The sequence below is a fragment of the Panulirus ornatus genome, chromosome 58, assembly GCF_036320965.1.
Source record: "Panulirus ornatus isolate Po-2019 chromosome 58, ASM3632096v1, whole genome shotgun sequence".
In the NCBI taxonomy this organism is placed as follows: Eukaryota; Metazoa; Arthropoda; class Malacostraca; order Decapoda; family Palinuridae; genus Panulirus; species Panulirus ornatus.
Window position 1 is genome coordinate 4,396,415 of NC_092281.1, and position 24,258 is coordinate 4,420,672.

General features: G+C 41.0%; 2 protein-coding genes across 10 annotated transcripts in view; both read right to left on the bottom strand.

The window, feature by feature from the left end:
* The window catches only part of LOC139766860 (tRNA (guanine(37)-N(1))-methyltransferase), a 132,933-nt gene that overhangs the window by 51,369 nt on the left and 57,306 nt on the right, over positions 1 to 24,258 (bottom strand). The gene's annotated exons all lie outside the window — the stretch shown is intronic.
* LOC139766858 (uncharacterized) overlaps positions 1 to 24,258 on the bottom strand; it is a 65,060-nt gene that overhangs the window by 7,895 nt on the left and 32,907 nt on the right. For 4 of the 9 annotated variants that reach the window (XM_071695833.1, XM_071695836.1, XM_071695832.1 and 1 more), the window contains exon 2: positions 14,280 to 14,672. The exons of 4 other annotated variants lie outside the window; for them this stretch is intronic. In XM_071695833.1, coding sequence (XP_071551934.1) covers positions 14,280 to 14,433 — 154 coding nt within the window. In that variant the 5' untranslated portion in view covers positions 14,434 to 14,672. Of the gene's footprint in view, positions 1 to 14,279; positions 15,799 to 24,258 lie in introns of those variants that run through there. One more of the 9 variants, XM_071695834.1, reaches the window with a different exon arrangement.

The window sequence follows — 24,258 nt, forward strand, 5'->3', positions numbered from 1 at the left end:
GCAGGAGGGTGAAAGGAGGGCAAGGAATAGAGTGAATTGGAGCGATGTGGTATACCGGGGTTGACGTGCTGTCAGTGGATTGAATCAGGGCATGTGAAGCGTCTGGGGTAAACCATGGAAATCTGTGTAGGTATGTATATTTGCGTGTGTGGACGTATGTATATACATGTGTATGGGGGTGGGTTGGGCCATTTCTTTCGTCTGTTTCCTTGCGCTACCTCGCAAACGCGGGAGACAGCGACAAAGCAAAAAAAAAAAAAAAATAATATATATATATATATATATATATATATATATATATATATATATATATATATATATATATATATGCGTATATGGGCACTTACGTACACATATGTGTGTATGAGTGGATGGGCCATTCCTCATATGTTTCAAGGTGCTACCTTGCTGACTCGGGAAACAGCCATTATATATATATATATATATATATATATATATATATATATATATATATATATATATATATATATATATATATATACATATATATATGACTGGGAGATGCATAAAAGAAAGAGGCAGGAGGTCAAGAGAAAGGTGCAAGAGGTGAAAAAGAGGGCAAATGAGAGTTGGGGTGACAGAGTATCATTATATTTTTGGGAGAATAAAAAGATGTTTTGGAAGGAGGTAAATAAAGTGCGTAAGACAAGGGAACAAATGGGAACTTCAGTGAAGGGGGCTAATGGGGAGGTGATGTTAGAGCAGTACTCCATACAAAGACGAATCATTCAGTCCTTTATGTAAATGGAGCACCGTTCGGAAGAAAAGAAATTTCGAAATCTGAACAAAACTCCCAGTTTCTTAGAGGTAAACTTAGCTATTTCCGTAAGTTGGGGTTTCTATGATGTGGATGTCACAGTAATACCTAATATGTTCTATGAGCGAAAAGGCGGAATTACAGAACTGTGGAAGGAGAGGTAACTTGTGCGGAGTTTGCAATAGAGAGATGGGCAGAAAATGGGTCTTGGAGGCATTAAACGTAACCAGATTTCGTTTAACTTCTGAGACATCCTGTCCAAGTCGGAGTTTACCAAAAAAGTTATGTTGATACGAGATGCAGATAGAGAGAAAGAGTAGAACTGAAGGATGTAGAGGAACACAGTATTGAGTTGTCATCGTATGAGTGCATCTGATTATTTGTGGAGGAAAGGAAATCGTTGATAAAAAGGAGAAAATGTATAGGGGTCAGGACAGAACTTTGAGGGACATTACTGCTGACGGAAAAAGGGAGAGAGGCTGATTCATCAATAACCACGTAGATAAATCGGCCAGAGAGGAAGCTAAATATGAGGAAGCAAAGTGAAGGAGAGAAGCCAAAAAAGGGTAGCTTAGAGATGAGACCCCGATGCCACATCGTCAAAAGCTTTGGATAAATCAAGGGTAACAACATAGGATTCCCCAAAATCTTCCAGGGATGATGACCAACAATTAATACGATAGGAAAGAATATCACTATTGGATCTCGCCCTACGGAAACCATACTATTGATAGAGAGAAGACTGTGAGAATTAAGATGTCTCAGGATATGGGAGATAAAGAAGGATTCAAAGACTTGGAAACAGACGTCAAAGCAACAGGGTACACAGGGATGAATGCCATCAGGTTCACTGTATGACCTAAACTTTTCATTCTTCACATATTATTCTCTCTACGGTTTTCAACTTTCTGTACATTTCTTCATTCCTCTTGACTCGCTCCTCTTCTTCATTATTTTCTAACCCCTTTTAGCGTTTTTCTCCATTTTCGGTTTTTCTACAACGTTTACGTCTCCCGTTTCCTTGGTCCCTCAACCACTCCTCCCATTCTCCGTCAGAAAAAAACGAGAACCTACCCTCATTCTAACCTTTGCTATTTTTTTTCTTTGATTCACCTCAAGGTTCCGTGGTTGATGTGATGTGCACATAGCTGTGGTAATAAAGAAAACTACAGTAAATCGTCTTTCCAGTAAGACCACCAAAGTTGCTTTTGAATTAATTACTTTTCTTTATATATCATTTCATGTAATGAATTTAAGCGTAATTTTCTGAAACCTCCCTAATAATAATAATAATAATAATAATAATAATAATAATAATGATAATACTAACATTAGTTTGTAAAGACTGAATGAAGAATACATGTGATGATGAGTCCCCGGGCCCATACATCTCATACATAAAACTGGCTCTGCCTCGGAATCATAACTACCTCTACGTGTGTGTACACTAAATTAATATTCGTAACAAACAGGAACAAATTTCATATGTTCAATATATTTTTACGCTCAAAATTTCAACGTATTTCGTCAAAATACATATACCACTTTACTGTGCACGTATGATAAAGTATCTAAGCTTAACAATGCTAACAAATCGATATGCGTAAATGTTGTTTCTACCACATAAAATACGCTTTAAAATTTCCCACATTTGAAATTGCCCTTAGCTGCAAAATATTTTATTATCTAAATGCTCACAGCTCTAAAATGGCATTCTAAAAGAAAAGAGAAAAAATGGAGGTGTCCAGCAAAAGCAGTTTACATTGGTTCGTCTCTGTCCAGCAATGTGGTGTAGACGTGGACATGTAGCATTCCGTATTTGAATGTCTAGTATGTCCGACCAAGTCACTTTTCTTCAACCGGGTAGCTACTGTTCTAAGTTTGATTATTTTTTTTCTTTCATCTAAACCACTCTCATACATTAAGAGACAGTATCTATCAAACGGGCGAGTGTAAAGTTATAAAACGGAATGATTATAGGTTATTCGGTTCGTAATTAAAGTTCATGGCAACTGAGAGCGCAAGCAAAACCCAAACTACAGGCTGAACGTCGACATGAAGCAGGTTTTCTACTAATGTCTTGGCCAACTATTGGGGCCGCACTGGGATCGAAATCAGGCAAGGTCTGCCCCACACCCATTAGTTACATGTCCTAAAAGAAGAAACTAGTCTAATCCTACTATTCACCTAATGAATAAGTAGGATCGAAGTGACGGAGTAAGTTCTCTGATGAACCAACCATTTAAAAGGTTAAAGATGAGAAAAGTGACTATCTGCTTCAGGGGGTTCCGAGTCGTCGATATTCAGAACTTTGGTCACTGGAGAGTGAACTGTACTGGGTGTACTGTAGCTTACCTGTACTGGGTAGAATGTAGCGTATCTGTACTGGTGTACTGTAGCTTATCTGTACTGGGTGTACTGTAGCTTATCTGCACTGGATGTACTGTAAATTATCTGTAATGGGTGTACTGTAGTTCATCTGTACTGGGTGTACTGTAGCTTATCTGTACTGGCTGTAATGTAGTTTTTCATGAGGTCTGCTATTCGTCTTGGACTCCTACACGGGGAGTGCCTCAGGCCAGAACCCGCACACTTACTACATTCATAAGTTGCACATATGGACTTCTTTTCCTTTTATTCACAAATCTATCATATACTCTCACGACCTGGCCCTCCAACGGGTACCATAAATAACATCGATGTGTTGCCTGCATCACCATTACAACGCAATCCCGCCAATATTTCAGATCATAAGGATAAATGACTTAAGTCAAATGGCAACACTGCGTCACCAATGGAAATATGCTTATAATGTTTCCACGACCACCACTACCAATGAACATATCAAATGCTTCTGTACCTCAACCATTTCATAACACAAGACATTCTCTCTCTCTCTCTCTCTCTCTCTCTCTCTCTCTCTCTCTCTCTCTCTCTCTCTCTCTCTCTCTCTCTCCTAATGTACAGTGTATTTCATCCTTATCGATACCAACGAATGACAATTTCCCAAAAATGCCTTTTCTTCGTAACCCGATTAATGAACTACGTGAATTGTTCCAGCTGCTGGGCACAATGGTATAACTACCCTTGACGACGACATTGCTGAGCAAGATAGTAAACACAGGAAGTTTATATACCCGGCTTGGTACTGGCCCCCAACAGTACATCGCGTCCATTGGCTCTATCATCCAGCTTCGTACTACTGATGGGTGGTTACGTCGTGCCACAGGATTAAAAACCTTTTATATCAGAGCCTCAGTACGTCATCTTTTATTTGTCACATCCATCTACGGTGGTATCTCCTATGCGATAACTGCAAAAATATCAGTGTCCCACTTTACGCATTTTCAACTATAGGATTTTTTTTTTCTTTCCCTAAACAACCTCTATTCCCCAGGATATTCTACAGCCATAGCATTACTGTGTAACTGTCAATGAACATGACAAGTTTGGATACATACGCCAGAATATTCTGGCGATACACTAAATTCTTGACACTGCTCCCGCTGCAATTTACCATAACAGAAAAATCAACTGGACTGTAACGTGCCAGTTTTAAAAGCGGCTGATGTGAATATACAGCTTTTTCATTCTACTCTGTGGCAGCCATCCCGAGACAGCTCTCACGGCGAACAACAGAGTAACATATGCGTGACTTTTGCGCTTGTGACGCAGAAGACAAACTGTTAGTACATATAGCCTACAGGAAGTAGCCAGCATGGCGGAGTCTCCCTGAAGCTATGGCGGTAATAATTCATAACCAGCGGTCGATACACTTCCCACGTAACACAACAACAATTGAGTTCAGGAATCAAATACGTATGTAACAGTGTATTATTTTGTGACATCCATCATGACATGAGTAAATGAATTTTAAAGAGCAAACGATGAATCAAATTGGACGAAACAGACTGTAAATACTTGACGTATGAAGTAAATTGTAGGCTACACACTCTCTCTCTCTCTCTACTGTGTCATGAAATTTCTGAGCAGTTGCCAGTCTGATGATAATATTTGTACAATGGATATTTATCTTCTAAGTACCGAGTAGGAAACGAGACCAATATTGAATATCAAAAGAAAAAAAATGCGTCACATACAATCTAACAATTAACCCGTTAACGTTTGTAACGATCAATCCCACATCTTTATGTTGCTCCCTTGACGAAACTATGTGGAAATGTTCGCTCATTCCTTGAGGCGGTGTGCTCTGTGGAACTGCTATGCAAATTTCTGTCTACCAAAGATCCATTTACTTCTGTAATATAACAAGGGTTTGAGCCAATGTTGTCATGTGTGAATATCCTTTTCTTGAGGTTGTTACGCTGTTATTGATACGATGTCGAGCCACCTTTAAAATCACCTTGACTGGCTAGGTACCTCTAATATCACTTAGTCATGTTTTTACTCGGTCAGGCAGGGAACATCTAAAACAATCTTGACATGCTAGGCACCTATAACATCCCCTAGTCACCCTAGGAACCTGTAACACCAATTAATAATGTTAGGCAACTTTACCATCAAGTACAGCTGGGCATGTACAACCACAAACAGAGGATAAGAATCTCTCTCTCTCTCTCTCTCTCTCTCTCTCTCTCTCTCTCTCTCTCTCTCTCTCTCTCTCTATATATATATATATATATATATATATATATATATATATATATATATATATATATATATATATATATATATATATCTTGGGAATAGGGGAGAAAGAATACTTCCCACGCATTCCCCGCGTGTCGTACAAGGCGACTAAAGGGGACGGGAGCGGGGGGGGGGGGGGTTTAGAAACCTTCCCCTCCTTGTATTTTAACATTCTAAAAGGGGAAACAGAAGATGGAGTCATGCGGGAAGTGCTCATTCTCCTCGTAGGCTCAGATTAGGGTGTCTAAATGTGTGGATGTAACCAAGGTGAGAAAAAAGGAGAGATAGGTAGTATGTTTGAGGAAAGGGACCTGGATGATTTGGCTCTGAGTGAAACGAAGCTCAAGGGTAAAGAGGAAGAGTGGTTTGGGAATGTCTTGGGAGTAAAGTCAGGGGATGGTGAGAGGACAAGGGCAAGGAAGGAGTAGCACTACCCCTAAAGCAGTTGTGGGAGTATATGACAGAGTGTAAGAAAGTAAACTCTAGATTGATATGGGTAAAACTGAAAGTGGATGGAGAGAGATGGGTGATTATTGGTGCATATGCACCTGGTCATGAGAAGAAAGACATGAGAGGCAAGTGTTTTGGGAGCAGGCTGAGTGAGTGTGTTAGCAGCTTTGATGCAGGAGACCGGGTTACAGTGATGGGTGATTTGAATGCAATGGTGAGTAATGTGGCAGCTGTGGGTATAATACATTGGGTGTTCAGTGTTGTAAATGGAAATGATGATGAGCTTGTAGATTTTTGTGCTGAAAAAGGACTGGTGATTGGGAATACCTGGTTTAAAAAGAGAGATATACGTAAGTATACGTATGTAAATAGGAGAGATGGCCAGAGAGCGTTACTGGATTACGTGTTAATTGATAGGCGCGTGAAAGAGAGATTTTTGGATGTTAATGTGCTGAGAGGGGTAACTGGTGGGATGTCTGATTCATTATCTTGTGGAGGCGAAGGGGAAGACATGGTTTTCAGAAGAGAGAATGTTGGGGTGAAGAGAGTGGTGAGAGTAAGTGAGCTTGGAAAGGAGACTTGTGTGAGGAAGTACCAGGAGAGATTGAGTGCAGAATGGAAAAAGGTGAGAGCAAATGACGTTAGGGGAGTGGGGGAGGAATGGGATGTATTTAGGGAAGCAGTGATGGCCTGCGCAAAAGATGCCTGTGGCATGAGAAAGGTGGGAGGTGGACAGATTAGAAAGGGTGGTGAGTGGTAGGATGAAGTAAGATTGTTAGTGAAAGAGAAGAGAGAGTCATTTGGACGATTTCTGCAGGGAAATAGTGCAAATAAGTGGGAGATGTATGATAGAAAGAGGCAGGAGGTCAAGAGAAAGGTGCAAGAGCTGCTAAAGAGGGCAAATGAGAGTTGGGGTGAGAGTGTCATTAAATTTTAGGGTGAATAAAATAATGTTTTGGAAGGAGGTAAACAAAGTGCGTAAGACAAGAGAACAAATGGGAACATTAGTGAAGGGGGCAAATGGGGAGGTAATAACAAGTAGTGAAGTGAGAGGGAGATGGATTGAGTATTTTGAAGGTTTGTTGAATGTTTGATGATAGGGTGGCAGATATAGGGTGTTTTGGTCGAGGTGGTGTGCGAAGTGAGAGGGTCAGGGAGAATGATTTGGTAAACAGTGAAGAGGTAGTGAAAGCTTTGCGGAAGATGAAAGCCGGCAAGACAGCGGGTTTGGATGGTATTTCTGAGGAATTTATTAAGAAGGGGGGTAACTGTGTTCTTGACTGGTTTGTGAGGATATTCAATGTATGTATGGATCATGGTGAAGTGCCTGAAGATTGGCGGAATGCATGCATAGTGCCATTGCACAAAGACACAGGTGATAAAGCTGAGTGTTCAAATTACAGAGGTATAAGTTTGTTGAGTATTCCTGGGGAATCATATGGGAGGGTATTGACTGAGAGGGTGAAGGCATGCACAGAGCATCAGACTGGGGAAGAGCAGTGTGGTTTCAGAAATGGTAGAGAATGTGTGGATCAGGTGTTTGCTTTGAAGAATTTATGTGAGAAATACTCAGAAAAACAGATGGATTTGTAGGTAGCATTTATGGATCTGGAGAAGACATATGACAAAGTTGATAGAGATGCTCTGTGGAAGGTATTAAGAGTATGTGGTGGGGAGGTAAGTTGCTAGAGACTGAAAAGTTTTTATCGAGGATGTAAGGCATGTGTACGAGTAGGAAGAGTGAAAAGAGATTGGTTTCCAGTGAATGTCGGTTTGCGGCAGGGGTGTGTGATGTCTCCATGGTTGTTTAATTCATTTATGGATGGGGTTGTCAGGGAGATGAATGCAAGAGTTTTAGAGAGAGGGGCAAGTATACAGAATGTTGTGGATGAGAGAGCTTGGGAAGTGAGTCAGTTGTTGTTCGCTGATGATACAGCGCTGGTGGCTGATTTGGGTGAGAAACTGCAGAAGCTGGTGACTGAGTTTGGTAAAGTGTGTGAAAGAAGAAAGGAGAGAGTAAATGTGAGTAAGATCAAGGTTATTAGGTTCAGTGGGTTGAGGGACAAGTAATTTGGGAAGTAAGTTTGAATGGAGAAAAACTGGAGGAAGTGAAGTGTTTTAGATATCTGGGAGTGGATTTGGCAGCGGATGGAACCAAGGAAGCGAAAGTGAGTCACAGGGTGGGGAAGGGGGCGAAAGTTCTGGGAGCGTTGAAGAATGTGCGGAAGGCGAGAACGTTATCCCGGAGAGCAGAAATGGGTATGCTTGAAGGAATAGTGGTTCCAACAATGTTATATGGTTGTGAGTCATGGGCTATGGATAGGGTTGTGCGGAGGAAGGTGGATGTGTTGGAAATGAGATGTTTGAAGACAATATGTGGTGTGAGGTGGTTTGATCGATTAAGTAATGAAAGGATAAAAGAGATGTGTGGTAAAAAAAAAAAAAAAGTGTGGTTGAGAGAGCTGAAGAGGGCGTATTGAAATGGTCTGGTCACATGGATAGAATGAGTGAGAAAGATTGACGAAGAGGATATATGTGTCAGAGGTGGAGGGAACGAGATGTTGGAGACCTAACTGGAAGTGGAGGGATGGAGTGAAAAAAATTTTGAGCGATCAGGGCCTGGACATACAGGAGGGTGAAAGGCGTGCAAAGAATAGAGTGAATTGGAACGATGTGGTGTACGGCGGTCGACGTGCTGTCAATGGATTGAACCAGGGCATGTGAAGGGTCTGGGGTAAACCATGGAAAGTTTTGTGGAGCCTGGATGTGGAAAAGGAGCGGTGGTTTCAATGCATTACACATGACAGCTAGAGACTGAGTGTGAACGAATGTGGCCTTCATTGTCTTTTCCTAACGCTACCTCGCGCGCACGCGGGGGGAAGGGGGTGCCGAGTATAACTAAGCATTTACATCACCTAGTAGAACTAAGCATCTACATCACCTAGTAGAACTAAGCATCTACATCAAATAGTAGAACTAAGCATCTACATCAAATAGTAGAACTAAGCACCTACATCACAGAGTATAAATAAGCATCTTCATCACCTAGTAGAACTAAGCATCTACATCACCTAGTAGAACTACGCATCTACATCACCTAGTAGAACTAAGCATCTACATCAAATAGTAGAACTAAGCACCTACATCACAGAGTATAAATAAGCATCTTCATCACCTAGTAGAACTAAGCATCTACATCACCTAGTAGAACTAAGCATCTACATCACCTAGTAGAACTAAGCATCTACATCACCTAGTATAAATAAGCACCCACATCACCTAGTATAAATCAGTACCTACAGCACCTAAGAGAACTAAGCATCTACACCACATAGTATAACTAAGCATCTACATCACAAAGAACTAAGCATCTACATCACCTAGAACTAAGAATCTACATCACCGAGTAGAACTAAGCATCTACATCATCTAGTATAACTAAGCATCTACAGCATCTTGTAGAACTAAGCATCTACATCTAGTAGAACCAAGTATCTACATCACCTAGCAGAACTAAGCATCTACATCACAAAGCAAACTAAGCATCTACATCACCTAGTAGAACCAAGCGTCTACATCACCTAGTAGAACTAAGCATCCACATCACCTAGTATAACTAAGCATCTACATCACCTAGTAGAACTAAGCATCTACATCACCTAGTAGAACTAAGCATCCACATCACCTAGTATAACTAAGCATCTACATCACCAAGTAGAACTAAGTATCTACATCATCTAGTATAACTAAGCATATACAGCATCTTGTAGAACTAAGCATCTACATCTCCTAGTAGAACCAAGCATCTACATCACCTAGCAGGACTAAGCATCTACATCACAAAGTAGAACTATGCATCTACATCACCTAGTATAACTAAGCATCTACATCACCAAGTAGAACTAAGTATCTACATCATCTAGTATAACTAAGCATATACAGCATCTTGTAGAACTAAGCATCTACATCTCCTAGTAGAACCAAGCATCTACATCACCTAGCAGGACTAAGCATCTACATCACAAAGTAGAACTATGCATCTACATCACCTAGTAGAACTAAGCATCTACATCACCTAGTATAACTAAGCATATACAGCACCTAGTAGAACTAAGCATCTACATCACCTAATAGAACTAAGCAACTACATCACCTAGCAGAACTCAGCATCTACATCACAAAGCAAAACTAAGCATCTACATCACCTAATAGAACTAAGCATCTATATCACCTAGTAGAACTAAGAATCTACATCACCAAGTACAACTAAGCATCTGCATCACCTATTAGAACTAAGCATCTACATCACCCAGCAGATTTAAGTACCTACATCACCTAATAGAATTAAGCATCTACATCACCTAATAGAACTAAACATCTACATCACCTAATAGAACTAAACATCTACATCACCTAATAGAACTAAACATCTACATCACCTAGTAGAACTAAGCATCTACATCACCTACTAGAACTAAGCATCTACATCACCTAGTAGAACTAAGCATCTACATCACCAAGTATAACTATGTCCATCACCTAGTATAACTAAGTATCTGCATCACCTAGCATAACTAAGCACCAATTATACCACCATGTAATACTAAACTTATGACGTCAGCTAGTAAAACTAGTCGCCTACAATACCACCTACCAAACCCGGACATCTACATCAAGAAGACACGCTTGGCACAGATACTATTATCCAGACACGCTTGGCACAGATACCATCATCCAGACACGCTTGACGTAGATACCATCATCCAGACACGCTTGACACAGATACCATCATCCAGACACGCTTGACACAGATACCATCATCCAGACACGCTTGACACAGATACCATCATCCAGACACGCTTGACGCTGATACCATCATCCAGACACGCTTGACACAGATACCATCATCCAGACACGCTTGACACAGATACCATCATCCAGACACGCTTGACACAGATACCATCATCCAGACACGCTTGACACAGATACCATCATCCAGACACGCTTGACACAGATACCATCATCCAGACACGCTTGACACAGATACCATCATCCAGACACGCTTGACACAGATACCATCATCCAGACACGCTTGACGCTGATACCATCATCCAGACACGCTTGACACAGATACCATCATCCAGACACGCTTGACACAGATACCATAATCCAGACACGCTTGACACAGATACCATCATCCAGACACGCTTGACACAGATACCATCATCCAGACACGCTTGACACAGATACCATCATCCAGACACGCTTGACACAGATACCATCATCCAGACACGCTTGACACAGATACCATCATCCAGACACGCTTGACACAGATACCATCATCCAGACACGCTTGACACAGATACCATAATCCAGACACGCTTGACACAGATACCATCATCCAGACACGCTTGACACAGATACCATAATCCAGACACGCTTGACACAGATACCATCATCCAGACACGCTTGACACAGATACCATCATCCAGACACGCTTGACACAGATACCATAATCCAGACACGCTTGACACAGATACCATCATCCAGACACGCTTGACACAGATACCATAATCCAGACACGCTTGACACAGATAACATCTTCCAGACACGCTTGACACAGATACCATCTTCCAGACAAGCTGTATCATCAACTTGTCAAAATGTGAACCTATAATCACCAAGATATGCTTGGTAGATTTATCATCTAGACAAACTAAACATTTTTACATCATTTTGAATGGTTAAGTAAGTATAACATTTACCCCAACACATGCTAAGTACGTACAATATCCTCTTTACAGTCTAGGCATTTACAGCATCGTTTGGTGGTACATTATGTACCACTATTTCTTTGAGTCCTTGAAATGAAATTTATATCTTGGTCTAACCCTTTTCCGTCTTCCTTTACATTTCAAATTGGTCCAACAGTGGTTAACTGGGTCATTAATATTATGAACTAAGTGATGCATGAATAAGATGTCAGAAATGCTTAATCTTGTAATCTTTATCAATTTCCATCAGTTCATGTTGCACCACCTCTCGAGCTGTGGATCTTTTTTGTCTCCTATCGCCATTGACTTGACCCTTAAAATTCAGGTCCAAAGTTAGGGCCAGGGTCGTAGGGTCGCGCTCTTGCTGTCGTATTCATGGGTCATGCTACACATGGGTCGTGTCTTCGTGCACAAGGGTCGTACCGTCCTGCCTTCTTAGCTCAATGGTTAATTTCGTGTCAGATAATGTATGTTTTAATCACACAAGAAGCTTAATGTTGAATACATTTCTGAAACCCGCTACATCATTTTTTTTTTTGGGGGCAGCTGAGACGTTACGGGAAATTGAATTGCCTAGTCTCTCTCTCTCTCTCTCTCTCTCTCTCTCTCTCTCTCTCTCTCTCTCTCTCTCTCGGGAGGATGAACAGCTGAGTTGGTTATGAGCCGACTCCCAAGCCCAACCAGGCGGGTCAGTGTGAAAATCATGGTCAAGAGCACTATCATTCCAAGGAAGCCTATGAACACTAATAGAACAAACGGAAATACAGAACAAACTCATTAAAATCTGATATGATAATCTTCATATGTTACTTACAACTTAACCAACCTCTGCTTACCATACAAAAAAAAAAAAAAAATCAAAATCAATGTAGACTTAATAAAATTCTAGAGTAAGTGGAGCAGTTGCTTTCCGAGCGAGCGCGTGAATATCATGCGTGATCTTGGCAACTAGCAGTTGGTCTGGTAGATGGATGGCAACTAGCTGGTTAACGACGGACAAAATACAGGATTAATTCAGTCTTATGGTAATGCATTATACTGCAAATGGGTTTCTACTTTTTTTTTTAACATAAGTAAATTTACAAAACAATTCAATTACAAATCGATTGGATGATACACCATACATCCTGTACAGGTACTGGGAGGTGATAGGAATTATATAATATTGTGTACACCCTGAACTCCATACATATTATAGTCAATGTTTGTCATGCATCCTACATAGTTCCTGCTACATACGTTTATCGTGCCTACAGGTCCTAACATAAAATAAATACGCAAATGAAAAATGTCTATTTAGAGCTCGAAGGGAAGTTAGGTCATAAGCTACTCTGCTACATGTCTGGGGATAAGGAACAATAATTTACACTTTCGTGTGGAATTCTTCATAGTTTGTCAATATTCAGTACATCTGAAGAATTAACAAGAACAGCTATTAAAACAATCACAGTGCGAGTAACTTACATGCTTGATGAGTAATAAATTATATCAAGCACTCGTTCTTAAATTATTGAGTACGACGGTACGAACCTACAATGGCCAAGTGTAGGTGCTACCGTCTTGCTCGAGGTTAAACATTGTATCTAAATATCACGACAGCCTATTGCAGTGAAACAATCCAATAATATAGTTTGCTCTCAAAGACATGTACACAAGTCCTGGAATGCTGTTCAATGTTTGAGTAATCTATGATACATTTAATGGTAATATTCTAAACTACAAAACTGTTTTTGCTTTATGATTGCTGTTACTTTGAAAATGTCTCTCAAACATTTCTTATATAAGCATCATGCACAAGCTTGCTATTGGTGCTAACAGTCATATATGCAGAGGTCTTGCTAAACTAAGGATGAACAAGAGATATTGGGAGGGAACTTTATCCAGACAGCCAAGCCCACCTACGGGGAAACATTATAGCAGTTTTTCAAACAAGCAAATCTTTAATGCCGAGGTGTGGCTGACTAACATATTTACAATCTCTTTTACAGCTTTATTCCACCACTAGCAACACTGATGTGCTACTCTTGGAATTCAAAGGATTGGATCCTTTTTACGAATGTGTCACTGCGAGCAGAGTTAACTGTTCCCTGTAGGGGAAAATAATGAAAGCAATTGAAAAAATATATATGTACTTACATACATCCGGTATACCTAGAAGTAGACATTCACGTCAGTCATGAGTTTTATATAAAATCATGACTAATTCATCTTTATGTTACATTCTTCCTACGCATTTTGCCTCCTGTCTTACCCACTCATCCTCCCTAACCCTGGGGCTTCTCTTCTTTACTTAACATGGCCTTTTTTTTTTATTATTTTACTCTACATTAACTTGGAAAATGCATTAAAACAATTCCCAGAACCATCATACTGCATATAGATAAAGATTATGCTATATTATGATGCTTGTGATGATTATAGAAGGTCAAAAGGGGAGGAGCTTTGTATGCCATCAATTATTGGCCTTTCCATTTATTAAAATATTTTAAGTGAAAACGAACATCATCACATCTAAGAAGACCAAAACTTTTGTTGGCTAAAATTACGGGTTATTCAATCTAATAAGAATATAAATAGAGGTAGAAGTTACTAGAGGCCGGCTGGACCGGACCGGGAACCACACTTACAGCACAAATAGTAGCGCCAGTCGTAGCGCGAGTGTGGCTGATGCTCTTCCTCGTTGCTGGCCACGGCGTACTCCCCCTGCCGCGCCCCACAAGCTCCTGCCGCTCCCTTGCCCATGGCGTTGCCCATATACTGCAGCATGCACACCAGGCACATCCTTCAACTTCACCACGCACCGACACTGATTCGGCTTCGGCGTGGTCTGCGTCGAATAGCTGCTCCCTCTACTTCTTCCGTTGACTAACATACACTAACAGTACTTCATCCAATGTTTGTCCGATTAATAATTTTCAACGAGTAATTCTACTCCTACACGACTACAATATGTCCTCTTCAAAGTGTAGGTCTCGGTAAGCCAACATAGCTCGTATTACTGTTAGGTTTTGGGTCGGTAGCTAATGGTACAGAATGTTAACATTAGCAGGTTGTTTACTGCTCGTGCAAGATTTTCACATGCATCACGGCCACGCCCTACTACCTCACCAATGGCGGCGGGGTCACGGTCAGCCCTCCACTCTGAAAAGCAGGGGGTTCAGCTTCCCCCATTTTTTAAAAATTTACTTGTACAGAGTTACAGTATGCTCCTGCATCGTTCAGATCACTGGCTTTTGCTTCAGTGAGCCCCCCAACTTTTTAGAAGCTGCCGCTGTTTCTGCTCACATATACAGCAAAACAATGTTAAGTTCTACATCTGGGCTTATAGCTCTTCCCTGATGGTAATACCTAAAACTCTATTTAGCTTACTTTGTTACTGTTACTTCAAAACTACTTGCATTAAATAAATACAGTTACTGTCCACGTCTACACTAATCTGCAATTTAACTAATCTATAATTTACGTACCGTTCTAAGCATTGCATATAATGTGTTTCAATTTTGTTACTTCAGTTATATTTACAGTTACTACAAGCAACAAGTACGATGGTTTTGTAGCAACCACGGATAACACTTAGCTCATTTGACCACATCTCGCTGTCCGGACACTGTCCTGCTGGCGACCTGTCTAGCTGATGGTTGGGTACTCTGGACGTCACGAGAGTTCCTTAATGTATCACTGCTTAGTGACGGTAAGTTAGACATCTCGAGATTCGATATGAGAAATTCGTTTGTGATCATGCGGACGAACTATTAGAAAAACAAAAATGGAGGTTCGGATTAATGAATACAGCTTTCTGCATCTGTGTCTTACCAGTACGTTTTCCTTATTTACATAAAAGCTATATAAAAAAAAAATACTTGGCAAGCAGTTACAGAGTTACTTGGTTAATTTGAGGCCGCTGGCAACTCGAGCATGAGACGCTGTGATATTTCATTAAATCACAAAGATGTTTTAGCCTTTTCATTTCTTTTCAACTACTACCTCCACATTTTCAAAATATAAGTTTCCCTACTTCCTTATGGACTACTGGATTATCCTCCCCTATTCTTCTACAACTTCAGCCCTTTTTCATAATTCATTTATGGCCTGGCTCTAATGAAGACTTTTGGTCGAGACCAAAAACCTTAAAATAAAGTTAGTACGCACTCCTTGCCTTACCAAATATCTTGCGTTACCATCTCAGTGTTCACAGCTAATATATATATATATATATATATATATATATATATATATATTATTTATCTATTTATTTTGCTTTGTCGCTGTCTCCCGCGTTAGCGAGGTAGCGCAAGGAAACGGACGAAAGAATGGCCCAACCCACTCACATACACATGTATATACATACACATCCACACACGCAAATATACATACCTATACATCTCACGTATACATATATATACACACACAGACATATACATATATACACATGCACATAATTCATAGTATGCCTTTATTAATTACCATCGCCACCCCGCCACACATGAAAATAACACCACCTCCCCCCATATGTGTGCGAGGTAGCGCTAAGAAAAGACAACAAAGGCCACTTTCGTTCGCATTCAGTCTCTAGCTGTCATGTAATAAAGCACCGAAACCACAGATCCCTTTCCACATCCAAGCCCCACAGAACTTTCCATGGTTTACCCCAGACGCTTCACATGCCCTGGTTCAATCCATTGACAGCACGTCGACCTCGGTATACCACATCGCTCCAATTCACTCTATTCCTTGCACGCCTTTCACCCTCCTGCATGTCCAGGCCCCGATCACTCAAAATCATTTTCACTCCATTTTTCCACCTCCAATTTGGTCTCCCACTTCTCCTCGTTCCCTCCACCTCTGACACGTATATCCTCTTTATCAATCTTTCCTCAGTAATTTCTCCATGTGACCAAACCATTTCAACACACCCTCTTCTCTCTCAACCACTCTTTTTGTTACCACACATCTCTCTTACCCTATTATTACTTACTCGATCAAACCACCTCACACCACATATTGTCCTCAAACATCTCATTTCCAGCACATCCACGCTCCTCCGCACAACTCTATCCATAGCCCACGCCTCGCAACCATATAACATTGTTGGAACCACTATTCCTTCAAACATACCCATTTTTGCTTTCCGAGATAATGTTCTCAACTTCCACACATTCTTCAACGCTCCCAGAACTTTCGCCCCCTCCCCACCCTATGATTCACTTCCGTTTCCATGGTTCCATCCGCTGCCAAATCCACTCCCAGATATCTAAAACACTTCACTTCCTCCAGTTTTTCTCCATTCAAACTTACCTCTATCAACTCTATCTTATGCCTTCTCCAGATCCAGAAATGCTACATACAAATCCATTTGCTTTTCTAAGTATTTCTCACATACATTTTTCAAAGCAAACACCTGATCCACACATCCTCTACCAATTCTGAAACCACACTGCTCTTCCCCAATCTGATGCTCTGTACATGCTTTCACCCTCTCCATCAATACCCTCCCATATAATTTCCCAGGAATACTCAACAAACTTATACCTCTGTAATATGAGCACTCACCTTTATCCCCTTTGCCTTTGTACAATGGCACTATGCATGCATTCCGCCAATCCTCAGGCACCTCACCATGAGTCATACATACATTAAATATCCTTACCAACCAGTCAACAACACAGTTTCCCCCTTTTTTAATAAATTCCACTGCAATACCATCCAAACTCGCTGCCTTGCCGGCTTTCATCTTCCGCAAAGCTTTTACTACCTCATCTCTGTTTACCAAATCATTCTCCCTAACCCTCCCACTTTGCACACCACCTTGACCAAAACACCCTATATCCGCCATTCTATCATCAAACACATTCAACAAACCTTCAAAATACTCACTCCATCTCCTCACATAACCTCTTGTTATTACCTCCCCATTAGCCCCCTTCACCGATGTTCCTATTTGTTCTCTTGTCTTATGGACTTTACTTACCTCCTTTCAAAACATCTTTTTATTCTCCCTAAAATTTAATAATACTCTCTCACTCCAGCTCTCATTTGCCCTCTTTTTCACCTCTTGCACCTTTCTCTTGACCTCCTGCCTATTTCTTTTATACATCTCCCACTCATTTGCATTATTTCCCTGCAAAAATCGTCCAAATGCCTCTCTCTTCTCTTTCACTAATAATCTTACTTCTTCATCCCACCACCTGCTACCATTTCTAATCTGGCCACCTCCCACGATTCTCATGCCACAAGCATTTTTTGTGCAAGCCATCACTGCTTCCCTAAATACATCCCATCCTTCCCCACTCCCCTAACGTCCTTTACTCTCACCTTTTTCCATTCTGTACTCAGTCTCTCCTGGTACTTCCTCACACAAATCTTCTTCCCAAGCTCATTTACTCTCACCACTCTCTTCACCCCAAATTCTCTCTTCTTTTCTGAAAACCTCTACAAATCTTCACCTTAGCCTCCACAAGATAATCAGACATCCCTCCAGTTGCACCTCTCAGCACATTAACATCCAAAAGTCTCTATTTCACGCGCCTATCAATTAACACGTAATTAAATAACGCTCTCTGGCCATCTCTCCTACTTACATACGTATACTTATGTATATCTCTCTTTTTGAACCAGGTTTTCCCAATCACCAGTCCTTTTTCAGCACACAAATCTACAAGCTCTTCACCATTTCCATTTACAACAATGAACACCCCATGTACACCAATTATTCCCTCAACTGCCACATTACTCACCATTGCATTCAAATCACCCATCACTATAACCCGGTCTCGCGCATAAAAACTACTAACACACTCACTCAGCTGCTTTCAAAACACTTGCCTCTCATGATCTTTCTCCTCATGCCCAGGTGCATAGGCATCAATAATCACCCATCTCTCTCCATCCACTTTCAGTTTTACCCATCAATCTACAGTTTACTTTCTTACACTCCATCACATACTCCCACCACTCCTGTTTCAGGAGTAGTGCTACTCCTTCCCTTGCTCTTGTCCTCTCATCAACCACTGACTTTACTCCCAAGACATTCCCAAACCACTCTTCCACTTTACCCTTGAGCTTCGTTTCACTCAGAGCCAAAACATCCAGGTTCCTTTCCTCAAACATACTACCTATTTCTCCATTTTTTTCTCATCTTGGTTACATCCACACACATTTAAACTACCCAATCTGAGCTTTCGAGGAGGATGAGCACTCCCCGCGTAACTCCTTCTTCTGTTTCCCCTTTTAGAAAGTTAAAATACAAGGAGGGGAGGATTTCTGGCCTTCGCTCCCGTCCCCTTTAGTCGCCTTCTACGACACGTGAGGAATGCGTGGGAACTATTCTTTCTCTCCTATCCCCAGGGATATATATATATTTTTTATTTATTTATTTTTGTTTATTTCGCTTTGTCGCTGTCTCCCGCGTTTGCAAGGTAGCGCAAGGAAACAGACGAAAGAAATGGCCCAACCCACCCCCATACACATGTATATACATACACGTCCACACACGCAAATATACATACCTATACATCTCAATGTACACATATATATACACACACTGACACACATATATACCCATGCACACAATTCACACTGTCTGCCTTTATTCATTCCCATCGCCACCTCACCACACATGGAATACCATCCCCCTCCCCCCTCATGTGTGCGAGGTAGCGCTAGGAAAAGACAACAAAGGCCCCATTCGTTCACACTCAGTCTCTAGATGTCATGGAATAATGCCCGAAACCACAGCTCCCTTTCCACATCCAGGCCCCACACAACTTTCCATGGTTTACCCCAGACGCTTCACATGCCCTGATTCAATCCACTGACAGCACGTCAACCCCGGTATACCACATTGATCCAATTCACTCTATTCCTTGCCCGCCTTTCACCCTCCTGCATGTTCAGGCCCCGATTACTCAAAATCTTTTTCACTCCATCTTTCCACCTCCAATTTGGTCTCCCACTTCTCCTCGTACCCTCCACCTCCGACACATATATCCTCTTGGTCAATCTTTTCTCACTCATTCTCTCCATGTGCCCAAACCATTCCAAAACACCCTCTTCTGCTCTCTCAATCACGCTCTTTTTATTCCACACATCTCTCTTACCCTTACATTACTTACTCGATCAAACCACCTCACACCACATATTGTCCTCAAACATCTCATTTCCAGCACATCCACCCTCCTGCACACAACTCTATCCATAGCCCACGCCTCGCAACCATACAACATTGTTGCAACACTATTCCTTCAAACATACCCATTTTTGCTTTCCGAGATAATGTTCTCGACTCCCACACATTCTTCAAGGCTCCCAGGATTTTCGCCCCCTCCCCCACCCTATGATTCACTTCCGCTTCCATGGTTCCATCCGCTGCCAGATCCACTCCCAGATGTCTAAAACACTTTACTTCCTCCAGTTTATATAAATATATATATATATATATATATATATATATATATATATATATATATATATATATATATATTTTTTTTTTTTTTTTTTGCTTTTTCGCTGTCTCCCGCGTTTGCGAGGTAGCGCAAGGAAACAGACGAAAGAAATGGCCCAACCCACCCCCATACACATGTATATACATACGTCCACACACGCAAATATACATACCTACACAGCTTTCCATGGATTACCCCAGACGCTTCACATGCCTTGATTCAATCCACTGACAGCACGTCAATCCCGGTATACCACATCGATCCAATTCACTCTATTCCTTGCCCTCCTTTCACCCTCCTGCATGTTCAGGCCCCGATCACACAAAATCTTTTTCACTCCATCTTTCCACCTCCAATTTGGTCTCCCTCTTCTCCTCGTTCCCTCCACCTCCGACACGTATATCCTCTTGGTCAATCTTTCCTCACTCATTCTCTCCATGAGACCAAACCATTTCAAAACACCCTCTTCTGCTCTCTCAACCACGCTCTTTCTATTTCCACACATCTCTCTTACCCTTACGTTACTTACTCGATCAAACCACCTCACACCACACATTGTCCTCAAACATCTCATTTCCAGCACATCCATCCTCCTGCGCACAACTCTATCCATAGTCCACGCCTCGCAACCATACAACATTGTTGGAACCACTATTCCTTCAAGCATACCCATTTTTGCTTTCCGAGATAATGTTCTCGACTTCCACACATTCTTCAAGGCTCCCAGAATTTTCGCCCCCTCCCCCACCCTATGATCCACTTCCGCTTCCATGGTTCCATCCGCTGCCACATATATATATATATATATATATATATATATATGTGTGTGTGTGTGAGTGTGTGTGTGTGTGTGTGTGTGTGTGTGTGTGTGTGTGTGTGTGTGTGTGTGTGTGTGTGTGTGTGTGTGTGTGTGTGCAGTAAAACAACTGCATTTTTAAAATATAACAGTTAAGTTTCACTAGGAAGTGAGCGGTCGGCTAAGACTCACTGTATTTACTGGTCGCTGTGATATGAATTGTGTAAATTGAAAAGGTTACAAAATACCTGCAATTGAGGTTTCGAATGGAACTTAACTGATTAATAATGGGTAAAACTGAATCGTAAAGCTTAAAATACAATCTGACTACCTGATTAATGTTTTGTTTAATCAGCTGAATAATGATCTCAGCCGATGATTTATAACTAGTTACAAGTGGTTAGTTCCTAATAATGCAAGAGTCACAGCGGTGGACACGAAACTGTCTAACTGAGGTTTGTGAACACCAGGAAATAAGCCTTGATGCGGGCCGGACACCCACAAGAGCAGATCATACGTACACAAGTTGTCTGAGAACCACCACCTCGTCTTGCCAACCTTGGTTTCCCCTGGCATTTAAATCTTAATGTTCTTCCTAGTTGTACTTTTTTTTCTACATGCTGAACGCTTACACTGTTCTGTAATGTAGTTTTTCCTTTTTTAAACTTGCCTACCGTTTTCTTTTTTACAACCTGCATCCCGTTTCATAGATCAACATCATAATATTTGTCTTATATCCTTGTCCACTTCTATTGATTTCATACACTTCCTAATGGAAGATTCTGTAAACCATATTTCCACATGCTTTATGTAAGCCTAAATGATCACTACTAAATTATTCAGTATTTCAAACTCCCTTTCGTCCTACTTCCCATTGCTTTACTCATACGTACACACTTTATTAGGTGACCAGAAAATCCTTGCCTGACTCCTAAATTAAGTCTTCAATAGGTCTTTACATCAACTACTTTCTATGTTCTACACTTGGTCAAAGACATTAACAACTGATTCAAACCACGCGGAAACAACGAAGATAAACCACTCTACTTATCTGACATCACCACCGTGTTCTTTGTCACATCATTATTTGCCGAATATATAAGATCTACATTACTAAACCGTAAACTTTAACCAGTAATTATCATTACTTAAAAAGTTAATCTTACTCGATATTGATTACTCTAAAGACATACTCAAATATGAGCAGCTCTTACTCCACGAAGCTCTGGTTCTGTTATAATTAGTTTTATCATATTGAGAAGTGTTACCGAGCCTTGGAATATGTGACCGGCTGCTTATTAAACAGTGAGGACGATAACTGGCAGTCAGTGTGGTGTGTAACTGATTAGTTGTGAAGAGTTAACACAGAACAAACGTTAAACATATGAGGTGAAGAGGAGACACGTGAGGTAGAGAAGAAGGTAGTAAGGCGGACGTCTGTGTGAGATAAGAAAAGATAAGGTACGGGGTAGATTACTGAAGTAAAAGAGTCAGGAATACTATGGGACTGAATAGGAAAGACAGGTAAAAGATCTTATGGTCTCTGATGACTTCATCAGCTGAAGGTCATTAAGATTAACCTAAATACTGATAAGGATAGGTAGGTAGGTAGGTAAGTAGTACTACATGGTGTGAGGAAGGCTGGAAGAGCGAGGTGAGGGAGGTATCCCAAATCAGGTATGATGTTCCCACAAACTGGAGACAACACGGCAGATACGACAGTCGTATATGATGGACGCCGCACCTCCGGCCACCTGACCTACTTTCCCTTACTAACGGCTCTCCTCTGCCTGGCGCCGCGCTACTTATCATTCGCCCAACCCACCATGATTCCCCAGTCCACCATGATCCCCAACCCACCATGACCCCCAACCCACCATGATCCCCCAACCCGCAATGATCCCCACCCCACCATGATCCCAACCCACCATGATCCCCCAACCCGCCATGATCCCCAAACCACCATGATTCCCCAACCCACCATGATCCCCCAACCCACCCACAGGTGATACCGACATGTGTGTACTTTACAAAACCAGTTGCCGTTCGCGGTACGGCATCCTATATTAACCTGGAAAGGTACAGTTCTTTATCAAAGTGCCGACAAAATGCCTCCATCAGTGACATCATTATCCCAACAGTGGCCATGAGCAGTCAGTACGTCGCTTCCTGGCATCTACACCAAGATTCCGCCATCTTCCATCATACAATCTTCCCACTACTACTTATTATTATTATTTCTATTATCATTATAATTATAATTATTATCATTATAACCACTGATTAGTGTATATGCGTCATCATCGAACTTGCTATAACACCATAAATCCAAGCAAAACATAATGGTAATGTGAAGTTGGCAATACTAAAGGAAATAATGCTCTTGCCATCCACTGCGGAATTATCTCTTATTCATTTAATATTTTTTCTTGACTTTCAATCGCTGATCCACCACTCGTACGTCCTCCCATCTTAAATCAGTCTTCGCTGTTCTTCATACATTTCTACTCTCAAAATGTTTGTATCAATTTCTATACATCCCTGAATCCTTCTTCTGGTTTTCACTAACATTTACATGTAAATATCATACTGTCTCTGGCTTTATCATCGTCCCTCACATTCACACTTCCTCGTTATGTTATCCCTACAAGGTTTGGCTAATACTCTCACTTCCGTTCCCAGTTCTAACATTTGTAATTCCTTCTCATAGCATTCTCTCAAATTTTAGCTGTCTTACTGATACATTGCAGCTTCCTTTTGGTTATGTACTTTCACATCAGTATGTTTCTTCCAATTTGTTTTCCGCACTCAGTTAACCTGTCTACTATGCTACACAGACATTTCAAGGTCAAGTGGACTTTTTATGCACCTACTACGCAACAAAGCCACCCACATAAGCAATATGGCTGCAAAGCCACCGAGACAAAGTCCAGCTTCACCCGCATAACCCTACATCGCCCTCATTCCAGCTTTAACTACCTGTTATCAAGTAAGATTTCCATACTCTATATGTTCTTGAATACATATCCTGATATAACTAAACACCACAATTAAACTACATGTAAACACATAACAGCATGTTCCATAAACATACTTATTAGCTTCGTTACTTTTTTGCTATATTTCTAAACTAATGAGATATGAACACTTAATAGCTATTACAGTAAGTTTCAACCTTCTTTTACTCAATTTCAAGATTGCAGTTATAGGCAAACATAAATATGGAGCTAGATTTAACGGAGTATATCTAATCAGAATTTCATTATACTCTCGCACTTGGAATTACTGTGAGGAAGTACATAATCCTATCCGTCATTATTGTAAGGTCTTGTCCTCTAAGCACATCTGGAATCTCTTCGTTGTCAAATG